The 26,190-nt window shown below is 48.4% G+C and overlaps 1 protein-coding gene across 2 annotated transcripts in view; it reads right to left on the bottom strand.

The window, feature by feature from the left end:
• The window catches only part of UBXN11 (UBX domain protein 11), a 361,170-nt gene that overhangs the window by 43,588 nt on the left and 291,392 nt on the right, over positions 1–26,190 (bottom strand). For both annotated transcript variants that reach the window (XM_078684010.1, XM_078684011.1), the window contains exon 10: positions 10,356–10,482. In XM_078684010.1, the coding sequence (XP_078540136.1) occupies positions 10,356–10,482 (127 nt within the window). The remainder of the gene's footprint in view (positions 1–10,355; positions 10,483–26,190) is intronic.

Below are 26,190 nucleotides of genomic sequence, written 5' to 3'. Positions count from 1 at the left end.
TCTAGCAACTGTGAGAAAATATTAGCGTTTTGGGTGGTAACAACTTATAATCCCATAAGGCCGGCAAATGAACGAATGAACACATATGAGGAGTATCTACGAGGAGTAAAGCAGCGTGATGGTAGGAAATCAGCTCAACTGTATGGAACTGAAAGAGGCGCTGCCACAAAGAACATATGTGATACATGAAGTACCCGGGGTTCAGGTGAGGCTCATGTATATCAACAGTGGAGCACCTGCGACAGGGTTTAACAGTTTTAAACAGATTGAGGGAGAACAAAGTTGTACATTTTTCAAGAGCAAAACTCCCCATGAGGAGTGAGACCAATACCTTTAGACATTGCTACTTTGCTATAAGTAAATGGTGTCTCTTATAGTCAGGATAGTTTATGACAATGGCAATGACTGAAATTCGTGCTTAACGAGTATCTAAAACGCTTCGAGATAGAGCAGTGGCTCACCAAACCAAGCCTACCACAGTCAGTGACTAGCAGAATCGTGTGTTTCCGTTTTCCGTTTGTTAGAAGATCCGCTTGAGGAGTCCATGGATTGTGGAGGTGAGTCTTCCAGATAACGTGCAAGGTCATGGGGGCTCAAGAAGAAGCATGGTTTACCATGGTCGATGATCTTAAACCTTGCCGGACCTGCGAATAAGAATTGAATACCCTTTGACTTCAGCTTATCTCTCAATGACAGGAAACCTTTTCTTGTCTCAACAGTCTCTTTGGAATAATCCTGAGTGAAGATTATACGATGTCCTTCCCAGGTGATATGATGTTTTTTTCTGCCGAATTGTAAAATGGCCTCGGTATGTTGAAATCGGAGAGGTTTGCAGATCAAGGGACGAGGGCCTTTTTTTTCCTTGGGAGATGAATGTCGGTATTCTATGAGCCCTGTCTAGCTCCAGGCCGTGGTGGAAGTTAATTCCCGTTGGGATCCATGCTTCCAGGAAGGCCACACAAGATTCTGCATCTTTTTCTGAATCTTCCGGCACACCAAAGATGCGTACATTACCCCTCCTATTACGATCCTCTAACTTTGCATTTTGGCGCTTGAGGTCTTTAGTAGTGCTCTGAAGGTGTTGTATTATTTTGAACGAATGGGTTGTTTTATCTTCTACGTCGCTTATCCGTTGTTCCGCTTCACTGATGCTTTTGTTCATACAGTTCATGTCTGCTCTGATCGCTGTGAGCTCCAGTTGCATGGTATCGGTGTTACCTTTTGTGGACTTAGCCAAGTCGTGGACCTCCGCCAATTTCTTAAGAATCATGTCCAATGTACTTGTTAGGTCTGATTTCGCTTTGATAGGCGATTCAGATAATGTTGGTTCCGGTCTTACTTTCTTGTTGTTTTTGTTGTCTCTCTCCGCCATCTTTGTAGGTTCGTCAGGCACAGGGGGAGACGAGAAGATACCAGGTGACGCGAGGTTACTATGTAGGCACTAAAAAGTAAGTATCCGTCCATGTGGTAAATTGTTTGCTTCTTATTATTTACTTGTGGCAGGAAGCGAGATGAAGAGAGGAATAAGACCGCAGATATAAGTGCTGGTGAAGTTATGCTCGCTACTGATGGAAGGCAAGAGCAAATCCGGAGGATTCAGTTTCGTTTCTTTACACTGTGTAGTCGGAGATCACTCACAGGTGGTCCATCGGTGAGAGCGGAGGAGCGGGAGGATCAGCCAGGCATGAAACCACAGAGAGAGAGCCAGATGATCAGCTAGGATAAAGTTAGGCCATAGGAGACTCAGTCAGGCATCTATGTGGGGAAGATGAAGATACCATTCGCTACAAACACGCTGTGCAGAGGATCCTGCTGCTGTCCCCACTACGGTAGGGACGGTAGGTTAACAGCAGTAGGTTGACAGCAGGTTAGCAGCGGGTTAACAGTAGATCATAGAGGGGGGTCATAGAGGGATGGCTCCCGGTATATAACTTCTTGACGCCGGTTGAAAGCAGCAGTGGCAGTAGGTTCCAGCGAGTAGGATAGCACCTGGTCAACACCTGGATAGTACCTGGTCAGCCAGGTACGGGAATCAGCCATCTGCAGGCTTTGGCAGGCTCTGGCAGTAATGGCAGGCTTAGGCAGGCTTTGGCAGTAATGGCAGATTTTTTGGCAGCAGTAACAGTTCACCTCTGTTCACTGTGAGGCAACAGGACCCCAGACCACATATCCCCCTGCCGTTTCCGACTCTTATCTACTTTTCGCGCTCTCTCCTTCCCGCCATCGCCGCCATTTTGGAATCAGACAGGGTGAAGGCTGATGTCGTGTTTGCAGAGTGAGTAGCTGGCTCAGCGCTGGGGTGCAGGCTGAAAAGGAGGCACAAGGCTCTCGCTGGTATGTAGGGAGCATGAGGGCCGGCTCACTCCCACAAATGCAACAGAAACGGGATATTGTAGCGCTGCAGCCACTCCTCCGCCATTACGGGGTCTTGCAGGAGAAGTGCAAAGTGAGGCGGGTGAGTTCTTTAACGTTAATCTTCTCAGCGGCTTATGTGTGCTCAACGCTCACCTTAGGCGTATGTTGGTGGCTCGTCAGTGTACCCGGTTGAAGTCTAGTCGTGGACCAGAGAGCGGGTGATCAGGGCTGGAGGTCCGCGATGGTCGGCGCCATTTCGGGTTTAGCAGCGAGGCTGCAGTCGTCCGCTTACAAGCCCAAAACTTTTGCTCACAGCATTTCAATCACCCAATTCTGGTCCCTGGGTGTGCTGTACGGGAAGCGGTGCAGAGGGCCTTCAAATCTGTCTCGATTTGCATGCTTAGAACTCCTGGATAAGGCGAAGTCGCTCTCCTGTGCGACGAGAGACGGATTCAGGCGGCCATCTCCACCGCCGTCCAAGCCACGCCTCAAGTCAAAATAAGTTTTATATTAGGTTGAGAAAATTACGCACTTCACAGTTTTTCGGTATCCGTGCAGCTTTGAGCAACTGTGCAGGTCTTTTTGTGGTATTTCATATGATAATAATATATTTATATGGTTACTGCACTGGGTTGTCCACTCTGTTATTTTGTTTACAACTCATGGTCCTGACCAGGCATGTTTGGTGAGAGAAATGGTCAGGAAGATCTTCTCAGATAGACTTTGGTACTAGCATCTCATATCTGAGTGCCATTGTGATATGTAAAGCAGCACGCATAGGTGAACTAAAGGGAGGATTGTTGTGATGAACCCACTATAGGGACGCATTATGGGTGTTTCAGCAAGTGGAAGAAATGCGTTACTTACCTGTAACTGCAGTTATCCAGTATTGGTATCTTTCATAGATTCACATGCCTGAATCATTCCCCGTCGTCGGGGTGGGAGTCCCCGGTATATAAAATAGTAATGTCCTAAAGACATATATATATATGTATATATACTAATAGGCCAGAGGCCTCACATTAGTAACCTATCTGAGTCCTTTTGTAAAAAGGACCAAACTTTGGCCAGGAGCCAATCAGCTACTAACACCCTCTAGAACCTTCCTGGAAGGAGCCCTAGTCCCTCAGATTTTCGTAAGCACAGTGCTAAGTAGTGTGAGATGTTGGCCTGATATATGATGTTCACTAGTTCTAGTGACCACCTTGTATCAGTCCAAACAACCCTTATGGTGATTGGTTGTAAGTCAACCTTATAGACCAGCTATCCTAATGGTAGCATGGACAAAGCAGTCTTAGGCTAAACTCTTTTGGCATGTGAAGCCAGCTGTTTTACCACAATATAACCCCTTGAATACCAGATGAAAGGACACCACACAGGTTGTTATGAAAATAAACAGTATATTTATTAATAACAACACCTCTGAACTCTTTATGAGGTCAGAGGGCTAAGCACATGACAATCTCTTACGAAAAATACTACAAGTTGCACAAAATTACAATGGTGCCCTAGGGGCACGACAAACCATATACTAAGTAAGTGGAATGTGAAGGTCGATAAAAGGAATGGAGCTGTCCAAAGGCTGGAGGTTCGCTAGGACTACGCTATCTTCACCTTAGGTAAGTAATAGGAGGCCCACGGGACGTATGTGCAGAGTGTGGACTCACACGCGAGATGCGTAACGTCTATGGACAGTGCAGTTCAAGTTAAAGGTGAGTACGGACAATCCTGACTAGGTAGGACTAAAACGACTGTGGAAGTGGACACTAGGACAGTTGAACTACCCTTGAGCACCGAAATGCTCTTGTTACCTCACCCACGAGCTGCGGGTGCATAGGTGCCAAAGTGTGTCGGGTTCTCGCGTTGAAGTCAATGGAGCCTGAAAGAAAAGATGCTGCAGGCGACCAGGAGGAAGATGTCCGGTGCGATCCAAGGGTGGATCGGTGAAGAAGATGACCTGAAAGCAGAGGGGACAATGTTCACAGTCACTAGCCAGTGACTGGAGTGGAACCAGGAAGGAACCAGATGTCGTTGTCGCGATCAAGTGAAGAGTGGACGCTTGACTCTGCAGCCACGTGGACCAGGAGGTGTCTTCGACAACCGGGATGGAGGCACGAGCTGTCCCACGCAGGCTCTCGCTGTCGGTGGTGTTGGATCCGGAATCGGAGTCAACAGGCCTTGGCAAAGGCAACCCACGCGGTGAGTGGAGAAAGCGTCTGGTGCGGACTAGGAGAGTCCGGGGTGCCCCTCTTTTGGAAGGGAGCAAGGGCCAGTCTGGAGCAACCAGACCAGCAGCAAAGATTTCAAGGTTCGTCGTCTAGGAGGCCACTAGCCAGCCGGCAAGTGACCAGACAACGCGTCGAGCAGCAAACAAGCAGAAGGGCCCCACGCAGATCTCGTGGATGCTGGAGGGCTGATCTTCGGTGCAGGGGCTGCTCGGGGATGGGGCTTCTCAGTCCCCAAAGCACGTGGTCGAGTTTACCTCGGGAGTCGTGCTGGAAGCGAAGTGCAGGTTCGTTCAAGATGGCCGGTCCCACGTGTCTCGTCGCACCCACGGATCTCAGCTTTGCTGCAGATGTGAGTTGAGGTCGGAGAGGTCTGGGAATCCGGGTCTCGTCGGGCTCTGAAGTCTGGATCCTCGAGGGAAGACGACAAAGTGAAGCCGCTGGACGCTTGATGGTGCCTGCAGTTGCAGGGTGGACACTCCTTGCCCACAAGGGAGATTTCTTCAGTCTTCTGTGGAGCAGAACGTCGAAGTACAGAGTTTCTTCTTGTAGAGTAGTTCAGGATTAATCTAATTTGGAATGGGACCAGCTCCTACCTTTATCCTGCTAAAGGGGGCTGCACTACTGACTAGGTCCCTCCCCTGGGTGGGACCAGGAAGGGGGGTGGTTACACCCCCTATCCTTTGTTCGGTTTCGCGCCAGAGCTGGAGCAGGGATGCCCCAGCAACTGGTTTGAACCGGTGTATGCACAGGGCACCTTGTGTGCCCCAGGCATGTCTCATTCCTTTCAGGCCTATCCTACCCAATACACAAAATCCTGTCTGGGGTGGTGCTAGTACCTCCCAAGGCAGGAAACCCTTTGTCCAAGCCGCCCTCGCTGGAAGGACTTCCAGCAGCAGGAGGTCAGACTTGTGTCTGTGGTGGCAGCATCCATTTTGTGATGCCAAGGCTCGAGTTAACTTTAACCGGGGTTCACAGTTACATACATGTCGTGTCCCTCTAGAAGGGTGGAATAATACCCCCGTCGCCAGAATTGGCGAGGGGGTAGTATTCCAAATCGTATGACACCTTACTCGACATGTTTTGATAATGTTATACCAGAGTTAGCATTCAACCGCGAGGTCGATAATGCACTTAAAAGTATATGGTATAGCGTTATCATGGAACAGCTATTAGGACTTCGTTCCGCAAGCTGCAGATGGGCTCCGCTCATGCCAGAGCACCATCTCACATAATTCCAAGCACTCTGCCTTCAGGATTGTTAAGGCCTGCCATAGGAGTGACTGATAGGAGGATATGTGTCCATTTTAGGGTTAGATATAGGTATACTATATCTATAGCAAAGGGTGATTACACCACCTTGCCCCAGCTGTCGTGCAGCCAGTTGTGTCAGTTTTGGCTGGCCAGCCAGGGGTGGCATAATACATGCTTCAGCCCCTGGTAGGCCCTGGGTACACCTATGCCCTGGATACCTAAGGTATACTGTACAGGGACTGATAAGATGGCCCAGTACCAATTGGTAAATGCACCTAAAGTACATGGTTGTCAATTTAGAGAGAGAACAGCTAGGCTGTGGGTCTGATTAGCAGGCCCACAGCCAGGGAAAGTCGTAAACCAGTGAAGCAAAAAGCAAAAATATGGGGTGACCATAGGATTGCAGACCCCACTCTCCTACAGGCACCGCATCAGGGAGCTGAGGCTTCATACAGGGGAACAGCTCTGCTCCCTGCACGTCCCAAAATTATGGACAAAAGGCATCTGTAAAAGGTGTCCTGACGGACATGAGGTCCAAATTACGGACGGTCCGTGAAATTTACAGACGGTTGGTCACCCTAGATCCGCAAGGCATCTTCGACTGTGTTCATCTGCCCTGGCGTTCAGAGAGCCGGCCAGATGTTGAACCACCAGGGATGTCCAGGGATGCAGGACCTGTTGACAAATGGTCCACAATCCACCCCCGCTCTGTCTGTTGCAGTACCACATGGCAGTGGTGTTGTCCGTGAACACCTGCACTAGCCTTCCCTTGATGGAGGGTAGAAAGGCTTTCAATGCCAGCTGGATCGCCTGGAGCTTCAGCAGGTTGATGTGGGTCTGGATTACACCGGAGACCAGAGGCCTTTGATATCCACCTCTCCCAGATGGCCGCCCATCCTAGGAGTGATGCATCTGTCACAACTTTGAGATATGGTTGGGGATGGGAGAGGGGTCTGCCTCTGACCAAATTGCGGTTCCTTAACCACTACTGCACATCTTTTGCAGTTCCCTCTGATATACTGACCATGATGCTGCGCCCACTGGAACTTCAGATCCTACTGCATAGCCCGCCTATGCCAGCGGGCATGTGTCACAAGCAGAATGCAAGAGGCCATGACTCCCAGCAGCCTCAAAGTCAGTCTCATTGAAAACCAGGATAGCGGCTGAAACATTGGTATCATCACCTGAATATCCTGGACTTGCCTGGACTGCACCGTGTCCAGAACAGCTCTGAGGAAAGGAGTGCATCTAAGAGGGAATTCAGGTGTGACTTCACACATTGATAGTGAACCCCACCGAACTCAGGAGGTCCGCCACAGTCTGGAGGTGGAAAATGACGGCCTGAGGCGTCGTTGAAATTGGAGAAGACAGGCACCTCTGATCTCCGCAGATTAGCTACAACCATCGCCATCATCATGACAAGTACAAGGCTTTCGGCGCACTTTGCTTCTACAGTGAAGTTAAGATGGAGCAATGCCTAGCCATGGGTTGCAGTATTCCCTGTCAATGGCACGAATCACAGCTGAAGATGGCATTGGTGACCCGTGATCCAGAGTGAGCTCCAGGGAAGTACATAAAAGCCCATCCCTTCGATGCTGACCATGTTTTAATATATGTATTTCAGCCCATAATCAGTGGATGGTTCTCAGTGAGCTCTGCCGCTCTCAGCTTACCCAGGTCTGTTGATCCAATCTTACCTTTGGCTCTCATTGGGATGCAGAATGCATAAAGATGTGCCGGCAGCATTCAGTAACTCTGCCTTTATATCTCTCATAGGCCTATTTATGAGCTCATATGCCGCTGTACAGCTGCTGTACAGCTAGAACCAGGTAGATTCTCATATTTCCATGTACTTGCCAATATTGCAATATAAAATATAAATACTGAAATACTTTAAGCAATAATGCTAAAAGTATAATCCAGACTAAAATATGTGCTTTTTCCAAAACCTTCGGAGTTATTTAAAAACAAAGTCAGAATGGTTGTAATGTTTCAGATTATCCATGTAAAAGGTACATGCGTAAAAATTGGGAGATGATTCAAGTGTGTGAATCTATGAAAGATACCAGTGCTGCAGATGAACATAGTTATCCTTTGAGTTTTAAACTGTATTGATACTCAAGGAAAGGTAATGGAAACTCAATAATAGATTATAGCAGTATTCTACTATTTATTATCGAGTAATGTAGACTAGAACAAGGACCAGAGTTAGCGCCTATGTAAACAGAGATGGTCAAATAATATCAGCGCTGATTTCCATGGGTCAGTAGTCCTAACACCTCTTAGATTTAATAAAAGTGTCAAAATGACAACGTATCTGGGAGCTGAATAAATAAGATTCATAACTGAGACCAGACAGGTATTTTATGCATAGGGGGGCCACATCTCCATAAATCTAGCACGTTGAAGCTTGCTTCTCGATACTTTCTAAAATGTTATATAGAGATATGAACTTAAGATTTATGTGTACCCTGATGTATGCTTGTGTTGAAGCAACTAGGTTTTTAATTGTATAATTTTAGAAGCAAGCACATACATGTTCTGAAACACCTATTAGGCTTTATTGCAGTGCATACAAGTTCTGAAACACCTGCTAGTTCTGTCTTCCAACAAGAATGTGTTCTAAAATACCTTTTAGACTGTATTCCAACATACACAAGTTCTGAAACACCTGCTAGGGCTGTCTTCGAACATGTATGTGTTCTGAAACACCTGTATTGACTGTTTTTCCAGCAGGAACATGTTCCGAAACACCTGATAAGGCTTCTTCCAAAATATACAATCTGAAACACCAGTTAAGTCTGTCTTCGAACGTGTACATGTTCTGAACTACCAGTTAGGTCTGTCTTCAAACGTGTACATGTTCTGAAACACAAGTTAGGTCTTTCTTCGAATGTGTTACTGTTCTGAAACACCAGTTAGGTCTGTCTTCAAACGTGTACATGTTCTGAAAAACCAGTGAGATCTGTCTTCGAACGTGCACATGTTCTGAAACACCAGTTAGGCTTGTCTTCGAACGTGTACATGTTCTGAAGCACAAGTTAGGCCTGTCTTAGAACGTGTACATGTTCTGAAACACCAGTTAGGTCTGTCTTCGAACGTGTACATGTTCTGAAACACAAGTTAGGTCTTTCATCGAACATGCACATGTTCTGAAACACCAGTAAGGTCTTTCATCGAACATGTACATGTGCTGAAACACCAGTTAGGTCTTTCTTAGAACGTGTACATGTTCTGAAACACAAGTTAGGTCTTTCTTCGAACATGCACATGTTCTGAAACACCAGTAAGGTCTTTCATCGAACATGTACATGTGCTGAAACACAAGTTAGGTCTTTCATCGAACATGCACATGTTCTGAAACACCAGTAAGGTCTTTCATCGAACATGTACATGTGCTGAAACACCAGTTAGGTCTTTCTTAGAACGTGTACATGTTCTGAAACACAAGTTAGGTCTTTCTTCGAACATGCACATGTTCTGAAACACCAGTAAGGTCTTTCATCGAACATGTACATGTGCTGAAACACCAGTTAGGTCTTTCTTAGAACGTGTACATGTTCTGAAACACAAGTTAGGTCTTTCTTCGAACATGCACATGTTCTGAAACACCAGTAAGGTCTTTCATCGAACATGTACATGTGCTGAAACACCAGTTAGGTCTTTCTTAGAACGTGTACATGTTCTGAAACACCAGTTAGGTCCGTCTTCCAGCATGCACACCTTCTGAGACACTTGTTAGGGCTGTCTTCCAACATTAATAATTTAACAGCATTAATAATGACAGGGTAAGGTCTCTGAAGTACACCAGAAGTTGCTGGTGCTGGCCATAATGTTCAAAGACAGTTTCAATAAGGAAAGTACCGAAGAATGGTTTGAGTTAGGTTCCAAGGTGGACTGTACGGTCTGTGATGCTATGGTGATAGTTCCAGGTTCACGACAGGGAAATATTCATAACTCATTCAGTTCAGCTGCTCTTGAACCAGCAACAAAGCTTTCCTGGACTGACTAGACTCCTCTACTCAGTGCATTAGTGAACGACTAACTGCCCTTCGCAGGCTCAATCTAACAGGTCCATTGGATCGATTTAATGCTGGCAGAGCCAAACTGTACTTCATGGACACCTAGATAAGTCAAGATGTAATAATGGATCATGGGGAAGCCTGACCTTCCAAGCACCCCTCGATTTGGATGAACTGATTCGTAGGTGCAATCTTTCATGTTCATCACATGCTGCACTACATTCAGTAGTCTACTATAGAAGCCCATAGTAAGGAGCATCCTGGATATCTCAGTGTTGACGGCCTCCAAAGCTACATAGGGTGGGTAAGCTATAGAAATACACAAAATGTGTGTACTGAAAGGGGTATTGAGCCTCCATATTGGCAATGTAAAGATGAGATCTAAAGCCCCCATCTGGGTGTGGCAGGGTACTGGACTTAGACCAGAACAAAGCATAACCATCTTTCGGTTTTCAGATTGATGGATCATGACTACGGCCTACTCCTGAAAATCACTCACCAGGTATCTCGCTGGTTTCCAGTGTGCTGTCACCTGCTGACAATGACCCTCCAACCACTTGGCCTTGGCCAGGAAAGTTCTCCCACCGACGTGTCTCACGGAAAGTCATATTTCTCCTATCAGTCACCTGAGAACATAGTAAAAACACAGGCAGAGTTAGTCTGTGTGGCACCGGGTACAGGAGCATCACACATTTGTCCACCCGGTAGAAAAGAACCATTGGTAATAACCAGTTCAAGACATTTTGCAAGATAAGAACTTTTGTGAGAGAACATTTTGGAGAAAAGAAAAATTCAAATGCACAAAATTAACATTTTAAGTATGGTGAGCCCAGGAAAACATTTCTTTCTACCTGTGCTGTTAGACCAAAATGACCAGAACCTCCTAGTATATGATGTATAGTTAACCCTGAAGCTGTTGTGCTCTTCTTCTTAACAAACGGCTCTTTGCATCAGCATAGGCTTTCCAGTAACACATGCATCTTTAAGTTTGGAACAAAGATGACCAAGAACGCAGCTTGTTCAAAGTGTATAGAATGGGCTATTTGAAATTAAAGGACACATGCCTATCTTTTTTTCCCCAGACAGTTGTAAAATACTAAGAGGATGAACAGAAACAGTAAGAATCAAAAGAACTACATTTGAGCTTATGAGACAGTTTTGCTACTTTTAGGAAACATTTTGTGACTCTTCGAGTCTAATATTCTGGAAGACACAAAGTAAAAACCCAGAGGAGTTTCTTCGCCATTAGTACTTATTCAAATAATGCTACCATGAGGATCATTGTTTACAACAAACAGAAGGGCTCGTCTCAAAGATGGTACCTACGATCAGCAAAAAAAAAAAAAGCATGCCAATGCCCCATAAATGAAGACCGACAGTTAAGAACAAGCATTTGCAATGCAATAGGTCTCACATTTACGCAAGTTTAAGCTATTGGCACTGTAAATGGCAATGCCTTTCATTTATGTTTTAAAAACAAAAACAAAAAGGTACAACCCTTAGGTCTGAGTGCTGTTGTGGGGAGACGGCCAACTCGGTTTAACACTAAACAGGCATCAGGTTCGTTGCTCAAAATAGGGTACATCAACAAACTAGTTGTTAGGGACTACAGTTGCTTCAAGGAATCCTCAGAATTCTAGTTTTAATAGCCCTAGCCAAATTATCCATATTTTGTTTTGTTCATATGCGTGTGTGAAGACAAAACCTACTGCAGACGCTAGGACTCATAAGAATGGTTTTAGGGAAAAGAGTGTTGTGGGATTCATTGTAAATTAGCAATGAACAAGTTACTTACCTTCGGTAACGCTTTTTCTGGTAGATACAATATCTGCCTGTGGATTCCTCACCTTGTGAATATCCCCCTTGCGTCAGCAACATTCGGAAATTCTTTTCGTAGCCTCGCGCCGACGTGGACTTGGACGTCATAGAGACACGGCATCGCTCGCGACTCCGCTGACGTCACCGACGCCTATAATAGGCCCACGCCGGCGTGATGACATCAGTTCCGCCCTTTTTTCCTTGCCTTCGAGGCACACGGACAGACCAATGACAGTAGTAATGTACATAGCATACACAGTACACGATAGTCAAAATAACACACACAGTGTGAAGCAAATGTAAGCAAACATTCGAAATAACACATTTACTTGACCATAAACTAAAATAAATACAATACAGATATACTGGTATAGAAGAGTGGACAACGGGGAGGCGGGTGGGTCAGTGAGGAATGCACAGGCAGATATTGTATCTACCAGAAAAAGCGTTACCGAAGGTAAGTAACTTGTTCTTCTGATAGATACATCTGCCGTGTGGATTCCTCACCTTGTGAATAGAGTCCCACAGTAGTCCCCACTCCCGGAGGAGGGTGTCCACTCTTCTAAACCAGGAAATCCTGAAGGACAGAGCGCGCAAAGTGGCCGTCCCTCCTCACTTTGGAATCCAAGCAGTAATGCCTCGCGAAAGTGTGGAGGGAAGACCAAGTTGCCGCCCTACAAATGTCCTCTACTGGAACACCTCTAGCCAATGCTGAGGTTGAAGATTTAGCTCTTGTAGAATGAGCCCTTATGCCCTCTGGTGGTTCCTTATCGGCCAAAGAGTAGCAGATCTTTATACAGAGGACGATCCATCTTGACAATGTTCTTTTATGGACCGCGCTTCCTCTTTTGCAGCCAGCAAACCCAATGAAGAGCTGGTCATCCAAACAACAGTCTTTAGATCTGTCCAAGTAAAAAGACACCGCCCTCTTGGGGTGCAGACGGTGTAATCTCTTCTCCTCCTTGGAAGCATGTGGGGGAGGATAAAAGGTAGGGAGGGTAATGGATTGACCAAGGTGGAAAGGAGTCACCACCTTAGGGAGAAAAGCAGCCCTGGTCCTAAGAACCTTTCGATCAGCATGAATGGTCAAGAATGGGGGCTTGGAACTAAGAGCTTGAAGCTCACTTACCCTCCTTGCTGAGGTTATTGCAACGAGGAAGACTGTCTTAAGAGTCAAAAGCCTCAAAGGACATCTGTGAAGAGGCTCAAAGGGAGCACCCATTAAAAAGGTCAAGACAAGATTTAAGTCCCACTGAGGCACAATAAAAGGAGTAGGAGGGAACTTATTTGTGAGACCCTTCAAAAACCTTAAAACTACAGGAGATTTAAAAAGAGCTGGCTGGTCAGGCAAACAGAGAAATGCCGACAGCGCAGAAAGATAGCCCTTAACTGTGGCAACAGCAAGCCCTTGCTGCGCCAGAGAGAGGGCAAACTGGAGAACATCAGACAAATGGGCTCTCAAAGGGTCAATAGATTTCTCCCCACACCAAGTGATACATTTTGACCATCTATATGAATAGATGGACTTAGTGGAGTCACGCCTGGCTGACAAGATGACATCCACCACGTCAGGCGGGAGAGAAAAGGAATTCAGGTTGCCCCGTTCAATCTCCAGGCATGAAGGTGTAATGTCTGGAGGTGGGGGTGTAGAACCTGCCCCTCCATCTGAGAGAGGAGGTCTGCCCTGAGAGGGAGACGGAGCGGCGGGTGAGAGGAGAGGTGGAGAAGATCTGTATACTACACCCTTCTTGGCCAGTCCGGGACGACCAATATGACTTGGGCCTGGTCTTGGCGAATCTTCCTCAGAACCCGAGGAATCAAAGGTATGGGAGAAAACGCGTAAAGGAGTTGTCTTCCCCAACTCAACTGAAACGCGCCCCCAAGGCTCCTTGCATCGGATACTGGAGACTGCAGAATGACAGGCAGTGAGCATTCTCGCGAGTGGCGAACAGGTCCACCTGAGGAGTCCCCCACGTCCGAAAGACGTGACGAACCACCTCCGGGTGAAGCCTCCACTCGTGGTCGGCCGAGAACTGTCGACTGAGACTGTCTGCACGCACGTTCAAAACTCCGGCCAGATGATTCGCCATCAGACAAATCAGATGGTCCTGAACCCAGGACCAGAGACGCAGAGCCTCTCTGCAGAGACACTGCGACCCCACTCCTCCTTGCTTGTTGATGTACCACATCGCGGTCGTGTTGTCCGTCAGGACCTGAACCGACCGACCGCGAAGGGAAGGGAGGAAGGCCTTGAGCGCCAAACGTATCGCCCGCAATTCTAGAAGGTTGATATGAAGCAACCTTTCCTCTGGAGACCAAAGACCCTTGACCTCCAGATCCCCCAGATGAGCACCCCACCCTAGAGTGGATGCATCCGTTATTACTGTGGCCACCGGAGGAGGCAGCTGAAAAGGCTTCCCCTGAGACAGGTTGCCTTCCATGCCCCACCAAGACAGATCCGCAGCAGCTTCTCTGGAGATCCTCACTGACTCCCTGAGATCTCCGTTGAGTTGATACCACTGCCTGCGGAGGCACCACTGGAGCGCCCTCATGTGCCAGCGTGCATGGTTGACCAACAGAATGCAGAAAGCCATCAGACCGAGCAGACGAAGGACCTTCAGGACTAGAACGACCGCTCCATTGTAAAATAAAGGAATCATTTCCTGTATGTCGCGAATCCTTTGAGGAGGAGGGAATGCGCGACATACAGTTGTGTCCAGTACAGCACCTATGAACAGGTTGCGCTGGGAGGGCACCAGGTGAGACTTGGGTACATTTATCGAAAAACCCAACCTGTACAACAACTGGGTTGTCTCTTGCAGATGATGGAGCACTCTCTCTGACGACTCTGCTTTGATCAGCCAGTCGTCCAAATGAACAAGTTACTTACCTTCGGTAACGCTTTTTCTGGTAGATACAATATCTGCCTGTGGATTCCTCACCTTGTGAATATCCCCCTTGCGTCAGCAACGTTCGGAAACTTTCTTCGTAGCACGCCGACGTGGACGACGTCACAGGAGTACGACCTCGCGCGTGACTCCGTCTGACGTCACCGACTCCTTATTTGGCCCACGCCGGCGTGATGACGTCAGTTCCGCCCTTTTTTCCGTGCCTTCGAGGCACACGGACGGACCAACGACAGCAAATATGCAAATATACAATGTACACAGTACAAACAAAGCAAAAATCGCACACAAAGTGTGCAGCAGAAATAGCACAATAGCAGAACCATATACACATAAAAACCAGGTATAACAGAGTGGACAACGGGGAGGCGGGTGGGCATGTGAGGAATCCACAGGCAGATATTGTATCTACCAGAAAAAGCGTTACCGAAGGTAAGTAACTTGTTCTTCTGATAGATACATCTGCCGTGTGGATTCCTCACCTTGTGAATAGAGTCCCACAGCAGTCCCCACTCCCGGAGGAGGGTGCCCACTCTGCAATACCAGGAAATCTTGGAGGACAGAACGCGCGAAGTGGCCGTCCCTCCTCACCTCGGTATCCAAGCAATAATGCTTCGCGAAAGTGTGGAGGGAGGCCCAAGTCGCGGCTCTGCAAATGTCCTCAACAGGTACCCCCCTAGACAAAGCAGATGTTGCAGACTTTGCTCTAGTTGAATGTGCTCTAATACCCTCAGGAGGGTCCTTACCCGCCAAAGAGTAGCAAATCTTGATGCACAGGATTATCCACCTGGAAAGTGTGCGCTTGTGCACCGCTCTGCCCTTCCGACATCCAGCAAAACCAACAAACAGCTGGTCGTCCATCTGGAAGTCTTTAGTCCTGTCCAGATAGAAAGACACCGCCCTCTTAGGGTCCAGACGGTGCAGTCTCTCTTCCTCCTTAGAAGGGTGAGGGGGAGGATAGAAGGTAGGAAGGGTAATGGATTGTCCTAGATGGAAGGGAGTTACCACCTTAGGCAGAAAAGCAGCCATGGTCCTAAGAACCAGTCTTTCAGCATGAATGGTCAGGAATGGGGGTTTGGAACTAAGAGCCTGAAGCTCACTCACCCTCCTTGCCGAGGTGATTGCTACTAAGAAGACCGTCTTGAAAGGCAAAAGCCTCAAGGGACACTTGTGTAAGGGTTCTAAGGGGGAACCCATCAAAAAGGTCAACACAAGATCAAATCCCAATGAGGAACAACAAAAGGAGTAGGAGGGAATCTATTAGTGAGTCCCTTCAAAAATCTTAAAACCACTGGAGACTTAAAAAGAGAGGGTTGATCCGGCAAACAGAGGAAAGCCGATAAGGCCGAAAGATACCCCTTGACCGTGGCAACAGCAAATCCTTGCTGCGCCAGAGAAAGAGCAAACTGTAAAATGTCAGACAAATGAGCCTTCAAAGGGTCAACATCCCTCTCCCTGCACCAAGAGACACATTTAGACCACCTACACGAATAAATGGACTTAGTGGAGTCACGCCTGGCAGAAAGAATGACATCCACCACATCGTGAGGGAGAGAAAAAGAACTCAAGTTGCCCCGTTCAATCTCCAGGCATGAAGGTGTAATGTCTGGAGGTGGGGGTGTAGAACCTGCCCCTCCATCTGAGAGAGGAGATCTGCCCTGTGAGGGCGACGGAGCGGCGGGTGAGAGGAGAGGTGGAGAAGGTCTGTGTACCACACCCTTCTTGGTTAATCCGGGGCGATCAATATGACTTGGGCCCGGACTTGGCGAATCTTCCTCAGAACCCGAGGAATCAAGGGTATGGGAGGAAACGCGTAAAGGAGTTGCGAGCCCCAACTCAACTGAAACGCGTCCCCCAAGGCTCCTTGCATCGGATACTGGAGACTGCAGAAAGACGGGCAGTGAGCATTCTCGTGAGTGGCGAACAGGTCCACCTGAGGAGTCCCCCACATCTGAAAGATGTCGTGAACCACCTCCGGGTGAAGCCTCCACTCGTGGTCGGCAGAAAACTGCCGACTGAGACTGTCCGCACGAACGTTCAGAACCCCGGCCAGATGATTTGCCATCAGACAAATCTGATGGTCCTGAACCCAGGACCAGAGACACAGAGCCTCTCTGCAGAGACACTGCGACCCCACTCCTCCCTGTTTGTTGATGTACCACATCGCGGTCGTGTTGTCCGTCAGGACTTGCACCGACAGACCGCGAAGGGAAGGGAGGAAGGCCTTGAGCGCCAAACGTATCGCCCGCAATTCTAGAAGGTTGATGTGAAGCAACCTTTCCTCTGGAGACCAAAGACCTTTGACCTCCAGATCCCCCAGATGAGCACCCCACCCGAGAGTGGAAGCATCCGATATCACTGTGGCCACTGATGGAGGCAGTTGAAAAGGCTTTCCTTGAGACAGATTGCCTTCCACACCCCACCAAGACAGATCCGCCGCAGCTTCTCTGGAGATCCTCACTGACTCCCTGAGATCTCCGTTGTGCTGATACCACTGCCTGCGGAGGCACCACTGGAGTGCCCTCATGTGCCAGCGTGCATGACTGACCAACAGAATGCAAGAAGCCATCAGACCGAGCAGACGAAGGACCTTCAGGACTGGAACAACCGCTCCACTGTAGAATAAATGAATCATATCCTGTATGTCGTGAATCCTTTGAGGTGGAGGGAATGCACGACATACAGTAGTGTCCAGTACCGCACCTATGAACAGGTTGCGCTGGGAGGGCACCAGGTGAGACTTGGGTACATTTATCAAAAAACCCAACCTGTGCAACAACTGAGTTGTCTCTTGCAGATGATGGAGCACAATCTCCGGCGACTCTGCCTTGTTTAGCCAGTCGTCCAGGTAGGGGAAAACAGGAATCCCCGACCTTCTGAGATGCGCAGCCACCACTGCCATCACCTTGGTGAAAACTCGAGGCGCAGTAGTAAGTCCAAAAGGAAGGACCGCAAACTGGTAGTGCTGCGATCCCACCGTAAAACGGAGATACTTCCTGTGCGACTTCAGAATGGGGATGTGAAAATACGCATCCTGCAAGTCGATCGACACCATCCAGTCTTCTTCCATCAGCACTTGAAGAACCTGAGCAAGGGTGAGCATTTTGAACTTCTCCTGTTTGAGATAGAGGTTCAAAATCCTGAGTCCAGGATTGGCCAAAGCCTGCCATCTTTCTTGGGGATCAGGAAATACCGGGAGTAGCACCCCTGACCCCTCTCCTGCTCTGGAACCACCTCTATTGCACCCTTCCGGAACAGAGCCAGGACTTCTTCCTGCAGGAGAAGCAGGTGGTCCACTGAACAATAACCTTGACAAGGAGGGTAATTGGGAGGGAACTCCTGAAAAGGAAGTGCATACCCATTTTCCACGAGATTGAGTACCCAAAGATCTGATGTAACCGATTCCCAATCTCGTAGAAAATGAGTAAGCCGACCCCCTACTGGCCCCACATGATCCAGAATGGTGGATCTAGGGCTGCTTTGCTGATGCGGGTGGGGGTTGGGCATTATTGGAGGAAGTGGAGGAAGAGGAGACTTGACGCCCACGTCCACGACCCTTCTGTCTACCTCTATAGGATTTGTACAGAGGGTTCTGCTGTTGCTGCTGTTGCTGTTGGCCCTGCCTGAAGGGATGAAAAGAGGATCTACCAAAGCCTCTAAACTTTCTAGTCGTCGACCCTCTCATCTGGAGACCCAAAGATCTTGCAGTAGCCCGGCTATCTTTAAATCTTTCCAAGGCGACATCCGCCTTTTTTCCAAAAAGGCCAGTCCCATCAAAAGGTAAGTCCAGCAACGTGGATTGTACGTCTGCAGAGAAATCAGAGGATTTCAGCCATGCGGCTCTCCTGGTTGCCACAGTAGAGCCCATAATCCTGGCAACAGAATCAACTGTGTCCATGCCACTCTGAATGACCATGCGTGCTGCAGCCTGAGTATCGGAAATCACTTCATTAAAGTTCTTTCTATCCTCCTCTGGAAGCTTAGATGATAACTGCTTCACAGAATCCATCAACGCATGGACATATCTTCCCAAAAGGCAAGTAGCATTAGTGGATTTGAGAGCCATGCTGCCCGAAGAGAAAATCTTCTTTGCAGACTGATCCAACTTCCTAGAGTCTTTGTCTGCCGGTACCTGAGGAAAAGAACCTGCAGACCTGTTAGAACATGCAGCCTGCACCACTAGACTCTCCGGAGAAGGATGTGAAGAGAGAAACTCCGGGTCATCAGGAGCCACCCTGTAGCGTCTTGCAACAGATCTTGAAACAGCAGGAGCAGTCAATGGTTTCTTCCAGACCTCTTTTATAGGATCAGTTAAGGCATCAGTGAACGGCAGTGTAGGTTCAATAATAGAAGAAGGAGAGTGCAAGACTTCTGTAAGAATGTTGGGCTTGTACTCAACAGTAGGCAAGGTTAAGTTGAGAAGATCTGCAGCCTTCCTAATAACCACATGGTAGGGTGCCACGTCCTTAGATGGTGTATCAGACACCGAAGGCAAACCCCACTCAGGAGAAAGCTCCAGACCACTAGCATTATGTAGGTCTTCAAAATAATCATCATGATCAAGAAGCTCACCCTCTTCCACATCAGAATCTTCACCTCTCTTTTCTTCCAAGAGACGCTGAGCCCTGCGCCTCGACCACTCCATACGAACCGAAGTCGACAGATCCGGTAACGACTCCGACGGAGCCGGTTCCGACGTCGAGCGAGGAGCCGGGGCAGATGGAAGACGAGACTCACGGACTGGCATGGCACCTCGATCCAAACTACGAGGTCGATCCGGAGTCGGCGAAGCCGCATACGGAGTCGAAGACCTCGGCGGAGCCGTACCGAGCCAAGGTGTAAGAGGCGCCGGCATAAATGGAGCTGGGGCGTAACTCTGAGGAATGCCCAAGTTGTAAGACAACGGACCCATGGGACCAACAGGTGCTCCAGTGGGGTACATCGCTCTCGAGTAAACTCCAAACATCGCATTAAGAAAATGCGAGGGGTCCTGTCCTGGACCAGGAAAAGAAGGGTACGAACCTACCGGATGTTCTGAAGGAGGTCGTTCTGACATAGGCTCATTCTGACCCTCTTGGTCTACAGGAGTCTCCACCGGAGCTGGAGATTGAGGAACTACCTCCTCTTCTTCCTCGTGCTCCGAAGAATGTTGAGATACCGGATCCGGTTCTTGCTCCGGAGTCGGGGAACCTCCGAGGGACTGGGCAGGAGAAGGAGAAACAAAGTCTTTATGATGCTTACGAGACTTCTTCTTCGAATCCGAAGACTCCTTTCCTGAATGATGTCTAGAGCTGTGCTTCTTCCTCTTGTGCCTCCTCTTCGAAGAACTCGAAGCGTGACCCGAAGCCGATTTCGACCTCGCTCTGGACCTCGACCTCGAAGCCGACCTCGACTTCGAGTGAGATTTCTGCCTCGACTTGGAGCGTCTCGACGTCGACCTCGAAGATCTCCCAGTCTCTCTTCCTTTTACCTTCGCAAGAAGAAGCTTTGCTTCACGTTCACGAAGTGCCTTAGGGTTCATCTTGAAACAAGACTGACAGTTCTTAACATCATGATCTGATCCAAGACACCACAAACAATCGCCATGTGGATCGGTGACTGGCATCATACGAGCGCAAGACCCACATTGCTTGAATCCTGTCTTCCTCGACGACATCTTCGACGAAGAAGGAAGAATTAAAGGAAAAACAGCAACACTGTAATAGAAGTAAGATACTAAGTATCGCAGAAGATCCCGAAAACCGTTAGCGTCGGAGACGCGGAAAAAAGGGAACTGACGTCATCACGCCGGCGTGGGCCTAATAAGGAGTCGGTGACGTCAGACGGAGTCACCCGCGAGGTCGTACTCCTGTGACGTCGTCCATGTCGGCGTGCTACGAAGAAAATTTCCGAACGTTGCTGACGCAAGGGGGATATTCACAAGGTGAGGAATCCACACGGCAGATGTATCTATCAGAAAGGGGAATACTGGAATCCCCGACCTTCTGAGATGTGCTGCCACCACCGCCATCACCTTGACCGCAAACTGATAGTGTTGCGATCCCACCATAAAACGGAGGTACTTCCTGTGCAACTTCAGGATTGGGATGTGAAAGTACGCATCCTGCAAGTTGAGCGACACCATCCAGTCTTCTTATAGCAGCGCTTGAAGAACCTGAGCAAGGGTGAGCATCTTGAATTTCTCTTGTTTCAGATAGAGATTCAAGATCCTGAGATCCAGGATTGGACGAAGTCTGCCATCCTTCTTGGGAATCAGGAAATACCGGGAGTAGCACCCCTGACCCCTTTCCTGCTCTGGGACCACCTCTATCGCACCCTTTCTTAACAGAGTCAGCACTTCCTCCTGTAGAAGCAACAGATGTTCCTCCGTGCAATAACCTTGGCATGGAGGGTAATTGGGAGGGAATTCCCGAAAGGGAAGGGCATACCCATTTTCTACAAGATTGAGAACCCAAAGATCTGATGTAACCGATTCCCAATCCTGTAGAAAATGGGTAAGCCGACCCCCCACCGGACCCACATGATCCTGAATGGCGGATCTAGGACTGCTTTTCTGAGGCTGGAGGGTTGGAGGAAGTGGAGGAGGAAAAGACTTGACGTCCACGAGGATGCGCTCTTTGCTTTCCCCTGTAAGACCTGTACATGGAATTTTGCGGCTGCTGCTGCTGCTGACCTTGTCGGTAATTCCGAAAGGAAGAGCGACCGAAACCCCTGAATCTCCTGTTGGTCGAAGAGCGTCTGATCTGGAGACCTAAAGATTTAGCAGTCGCCCTACTGTCTTTAAATCTCTCCAGGGCCGTATCATCTTTCTTCCCAAAGAGACCAGATCCATCAAACGGAAGATCCAGCAAAGTCACCTGAACAGCCAAGCTGATCTTCTAGTGGCGACAGCAGTGCCCATGATACGCGCCACCGAGTCCGCAGTGTCCAGACCACTCTGTATCACTTGGCGAGCCGCTGCCTGTGCATCCGAAATTACCTCCTCAAAATCCTTCCTATTGGCATCAGGAATCTTAGGAGCTAGAATACGCAAAGAATCCGTAAGGGCATGCACATACCTCCCCATCAGACAAGTGGCATTAGTCGACTTCAACGCCATGCTTGCAGAGGAGAAGGTCTTTTTAGCAACCTGATCCCGTTTCTTTGCCTCTTTTTTCACAGGGTACCTGGGGAAAGGTACTCACATTCTTTTTGGAGCAGGCTGCTTGAATGACTAGACTCTCTGGTGAAGGATGAGATGTCAAAAAAGCAGGGTCTTCAGGTGCAACCCTGTACCTTCTTGCCACACTCTTAGATACTGCAGGAGCCGAAAGGGGTTTCTTCCACACCTCCAAAATGGGCTCCGTTAAGGCGTCATTAAACGGAAGCAATGGCTCTACCACAGAACTAGGCGAATGTAAAACCTCAGTGAGAAGATTGGATTTAAACTCCACCGTTGGCAAAGTTAATTGCAGAAGTTCTGCAGCCTTCCTCATCACCATATGATAAGGCTGGACATCCTTAGAAGGTGTATCAGAGCCTGAAGGCAACTCCCACTCCGGAGAGAAATCCAGGCTACCAGCGTCAGCCAGTTCCTCAAAACAGTCCTCATCCAATTCACCTTCCTCCATATCAGGATGTGACTCCATATACCTTCGCTCTTCCAAAAGGCGTTGAGCCTCCCTTCTGGACATCTCCTTCACACGCCTCGCAGCCGGATCCACCAACGGCTCCGACGGAGTCGAGATCGACGTCGGTATCGAATCCGATGGCCCAGCGGGATCCTCTCGAGGGCGTTCTGGAGCGGGCGACGCCAAAACCGGCGTGGACGGCTTCGCCGGAGCCGGAAATTGCCATGGCGGCGTCGGAGCCGGCATATAGGACATGAATGAAGCAGGAGGATAGGAGTGAGGGACTCCTAGATTGAAAGCCAGAGGACCCATGGTACCCGAAGGTGCGCCAGAGGGGTACCACGCCCTTGAAAAGACGCCATACATAGCGGCAGAAACGCCGATGGGTCCTGGCCTGGGGCTGGAAAGGGTGGCTGTAAACCCTCAGGCTGGTCTTGTGGAGGGTTCGGATTCAACTCTTCAGCAGGCGCAGAATCCACATCCATCTGAACCTCTTCCTCTTCTCGGGCCGGGGATGGCGCCGGAGATGGATTCGAAGCCAGAGTCGGCGACTGCACCCGCGACTCCGAAGGCGAGGCCTCACCTTCAGGTTCTGAGACATCCAGCGTAACCACCTTAGAACGTACCTTCTTCGGTGACCTCGACCTCGAGCCCGACTCCTTACCGGAACGACGTCAGGACTCAGCCTCCTCTTCTTATGCTTCCTCTTCGACTTCGAAGCATGGTCTGAAGCGGACCTCGAAGACGACTCCTCTCGAGATCCAGATCTTGACTTCGACCTCGACCTCGCCCTTCGAGAAGGAGACCTCGACGATTTTCCTTTTCCAGCCTTCAGCTTCGCAACCAGGAGCTTGGTCTCTCTTTCCCTCAGGGCCTTTGGGTTCATCTTCCGACAAGATGAACATCCATCCACATCGTGGTCAGAGCTCAAACACCAAATGCAGTCCTCGTGCGGGTCAGTAATGGACATCATTTTTCCGCACTCCCTGCAGGGCTTGAAGCCTGTCTTCTTTGTCGACATCGTCGAAGAGACAAGAAACAAAGAAGCAGAAAGCGGTAACAAAAAGGCAACAAAGTACCAGTTGGCTACTGAGATTCCCGAAACCGTTAGCGCCGACGACGCGGAAAAAAGGGAACTGATGTCATCACGCCGGCGTGGGCCTATTATAGGCGTCGGTGACGTCAGCGGAGTCGCGAGCGAAGCCGTGTCTCTATGACGTCCAAGTCCACATCGGCGCGGGGCTACGAAAAGAATTTCCGAATGTTGCTGACGCAAGGGGGACATTCACAAGGGTAGGAATCCACACGGCAGATGTATCTATCAGAAATTAAGATTTCACTGTCTGGAAGCATAGTTTAGCTCCATTTATTTGACAGCTGGATGCAGTGATCATGCCTTCCACCCTCTCCTCACATCAATTGTTATCGTGTAAAAACAATTGGGGTCTCCAGAAATGGACACAATGTTGAAAAAAAAGCCAAAAGACATAAGTAAAACCTAGAAGACTAGAATAGATCTATTTCAAGCAGAGGAGAACCATGCATTCAACCAACCTTCGGGGCTCACTTTGTTTAACATCAGCAGGAATTTTAGGGTACCAAGCTGTGCAGGGATCTAAGGACCAAGACCCACACTTAGCTGAGAGTGCCCCTAATCCCATCCACCTATGGAAAGTGGGCGTATGGTGCACAGGAGACTATGGGAAGCACCTGAGTACCTCCCAAGATTCCCTCCTCAGCCCACCTTTCAATGTGAGCCATTGAATGAATGATACACGGTGTGTATAAAAGTACATTACATATACTTTTGCAGCCTAAAGAGAAGCTAAAATGGCTACATTTCATTTAATGTTCAAAAAAATAAAAAGCCAATGGCATAAAAGTTAGTCACTGGTAAAAAAGTGACCATAAAATTTTTATCACAAACCTTTTCTAAAGAGAAAAGGGAATGTGTGACATTGATAGCCAGCAGGCTGCAAATCAAACTATAGGAGAAAAAAACTGCCAGTGTGCATTTAAGAACATCACAACACACTCTCTATCTCATCATGCCCACAGGTGACAGGTCAGTTCATTTTTCCAGCTCCTGGAAACAGGATCCTGGGGCACTGAGCTCTGCCTTTTTTGCCAAAAACCATTGGAAATCTTTTTAAAGCTTTATATTTAGAGTTTCAATCAACACATTTTGCAATTTACAGTAAAACATTTTTCTGCCAGGAAAACATTTCTTTTTACAGTTAAAAATGTCTTCACTTTTTGTGAAGTGCTCTTCTTGTGGAAGAATTAAGGTACAGACAGACCCCCCACAAGGTCTGTATCCTTTGTCTTCTAGTGATCACTGTCATAAATCCTGCAGCCAACTTCAGACTTTCTAAAGAAGAACTCTGAAGGACATGCAGAAGGTAAGGCTGTATGGATCACAAAATAGAAAGGGGCCTGTAGACACTGCTAGGTACTCCAGAAGCCATGGAGAAGGTCAGTCCTCTACCAGAGTACCTTCTTTCTGCTCAAGGAATTCCCATAGGGGTAGATCCTAAGAGAAGACACCAAAAGAAGAGACATTGCTCCAGAACGACGTCGAGCAGCATAACGTTGAAGAGCATGACGTCTAAGATTGCCAGGCTGCCTATATGTTCACCATCATCAGGTACAACAGTGAGACACCACTCCACAGCAAAATAACTCTGACATTCGCCTTTGAAACATCCATTAACCTCAAAGTCACCACTGTTGACATCAAGGCCACTACCGTCGATGTCAAAGCCACCAACGTTAATGAAAAACAGCATCCAAGCTTCTTTTGACATCCAGGACAAGGTCTATATCATCATCTATCCCTCTTTCTCTGATATGGCTAGAAGCGAGTACCTTCCACTCCAGTCTCAGATTATTCCTGGGCATACTCATCTTCTCCTAATATACCTGAAGTGGTATTGGCTGGTACACCATCACCAGGCAAAGCAACACTATTTAGATTCTCATCAGGTTCTGTAACAGTCAAGCATCCCCTTTGGTTTTGCGTTGTTCATCCTAGGTTGGCAGGGTATGCCCAGACGTGGGTCCCTTGCTCACATTGCCACTGGATTCAAGCTAGTCTGGCTGATGACGGCTGATTAGCCAGAAACTGGTCCTAGGATGCATGTTTACGGTCCAGGGAAGACACGGCTTGGCTGTTCAGGCTGGACTGTTCCCATGAGGCACAGGGTCAGACTGATTTGCATATGGCCATGTCTGAACTGGGGTGGCGGAGTGAGCTAAAGAATGATCAGTTGACTGGGGGTGAGTGCTTGCATTGTTCAACACTCCATCCATCATCCCCTTTGGCTTTGCTTTGTTCGCCCTAGGTTGCCAGGGTATGCCCAGACGTGGGTCCCTTGCTCACTTTGCCACTGGATTCAAGCTAGCCTGGCTGATGACGGATGATTAGCCAGAAACCGGTCCCAGGATGCTTGTTTCCGGTCCAGGGAAGACATGGCCTGGCAGTTCGGGCTGGACTGTTCCCATGAGGCACAGGGTCAGACATTTGCATATGGCCATGTCTGAACTGGGGTGGTGGAGTGAGCTACAGAATGATGGTGGATTAAACCAAGATCAGTTGACTGGGGGTGAGTGCTTGCATTGTTCAAAACTCCGTCCATCATCCCCTTTGGTTTTGCTTTGTTAGCCCTAGGTGTGGTAAATAAATAATTAATTACCGGTACTATTTTTCTATGCATTCAATAAACAGATAGCTCAATAAATAAGAGGCAGGATCCGGGGTATCTGAGTTGAACAGGCTTTAATCAGGCACAAGGGAAGGGACAGGATCGGAACAGCCTGAAATAGAATGGCATGGAATGGCAGCTGCAACGTCTCATTAACAGTACATAGTATATATAGGAAAACATTACAATTGCATTGAATACAGTAGGCGTAACAAGTGACAAACGTAAGATAAGAACACATGGGCGTAAAAAGAAGGCGTGCACAGGGCGTGCACGAAGACATGTGATGAGAACGT

The sequence above is a fragment of the Lissotriton helveticus genome, chromosome 3_1 (genome assembly GCF_964261635.1).
Source record: "Lissotriton helveticus chromosome 3_1, aLisHel1.1, whole genome shotgun sequence".
Lineage (NCBI taxonomy): Eukaryota > Metazoa > Chordata > Amphibia > Caudata > Salamandridae > Lissotriton > Lissotriton helveticus.
Note: the sequence above shows the minus strand (reverse complement) of the source record. Positions and strands in the feature narration are given on the sequence as shown.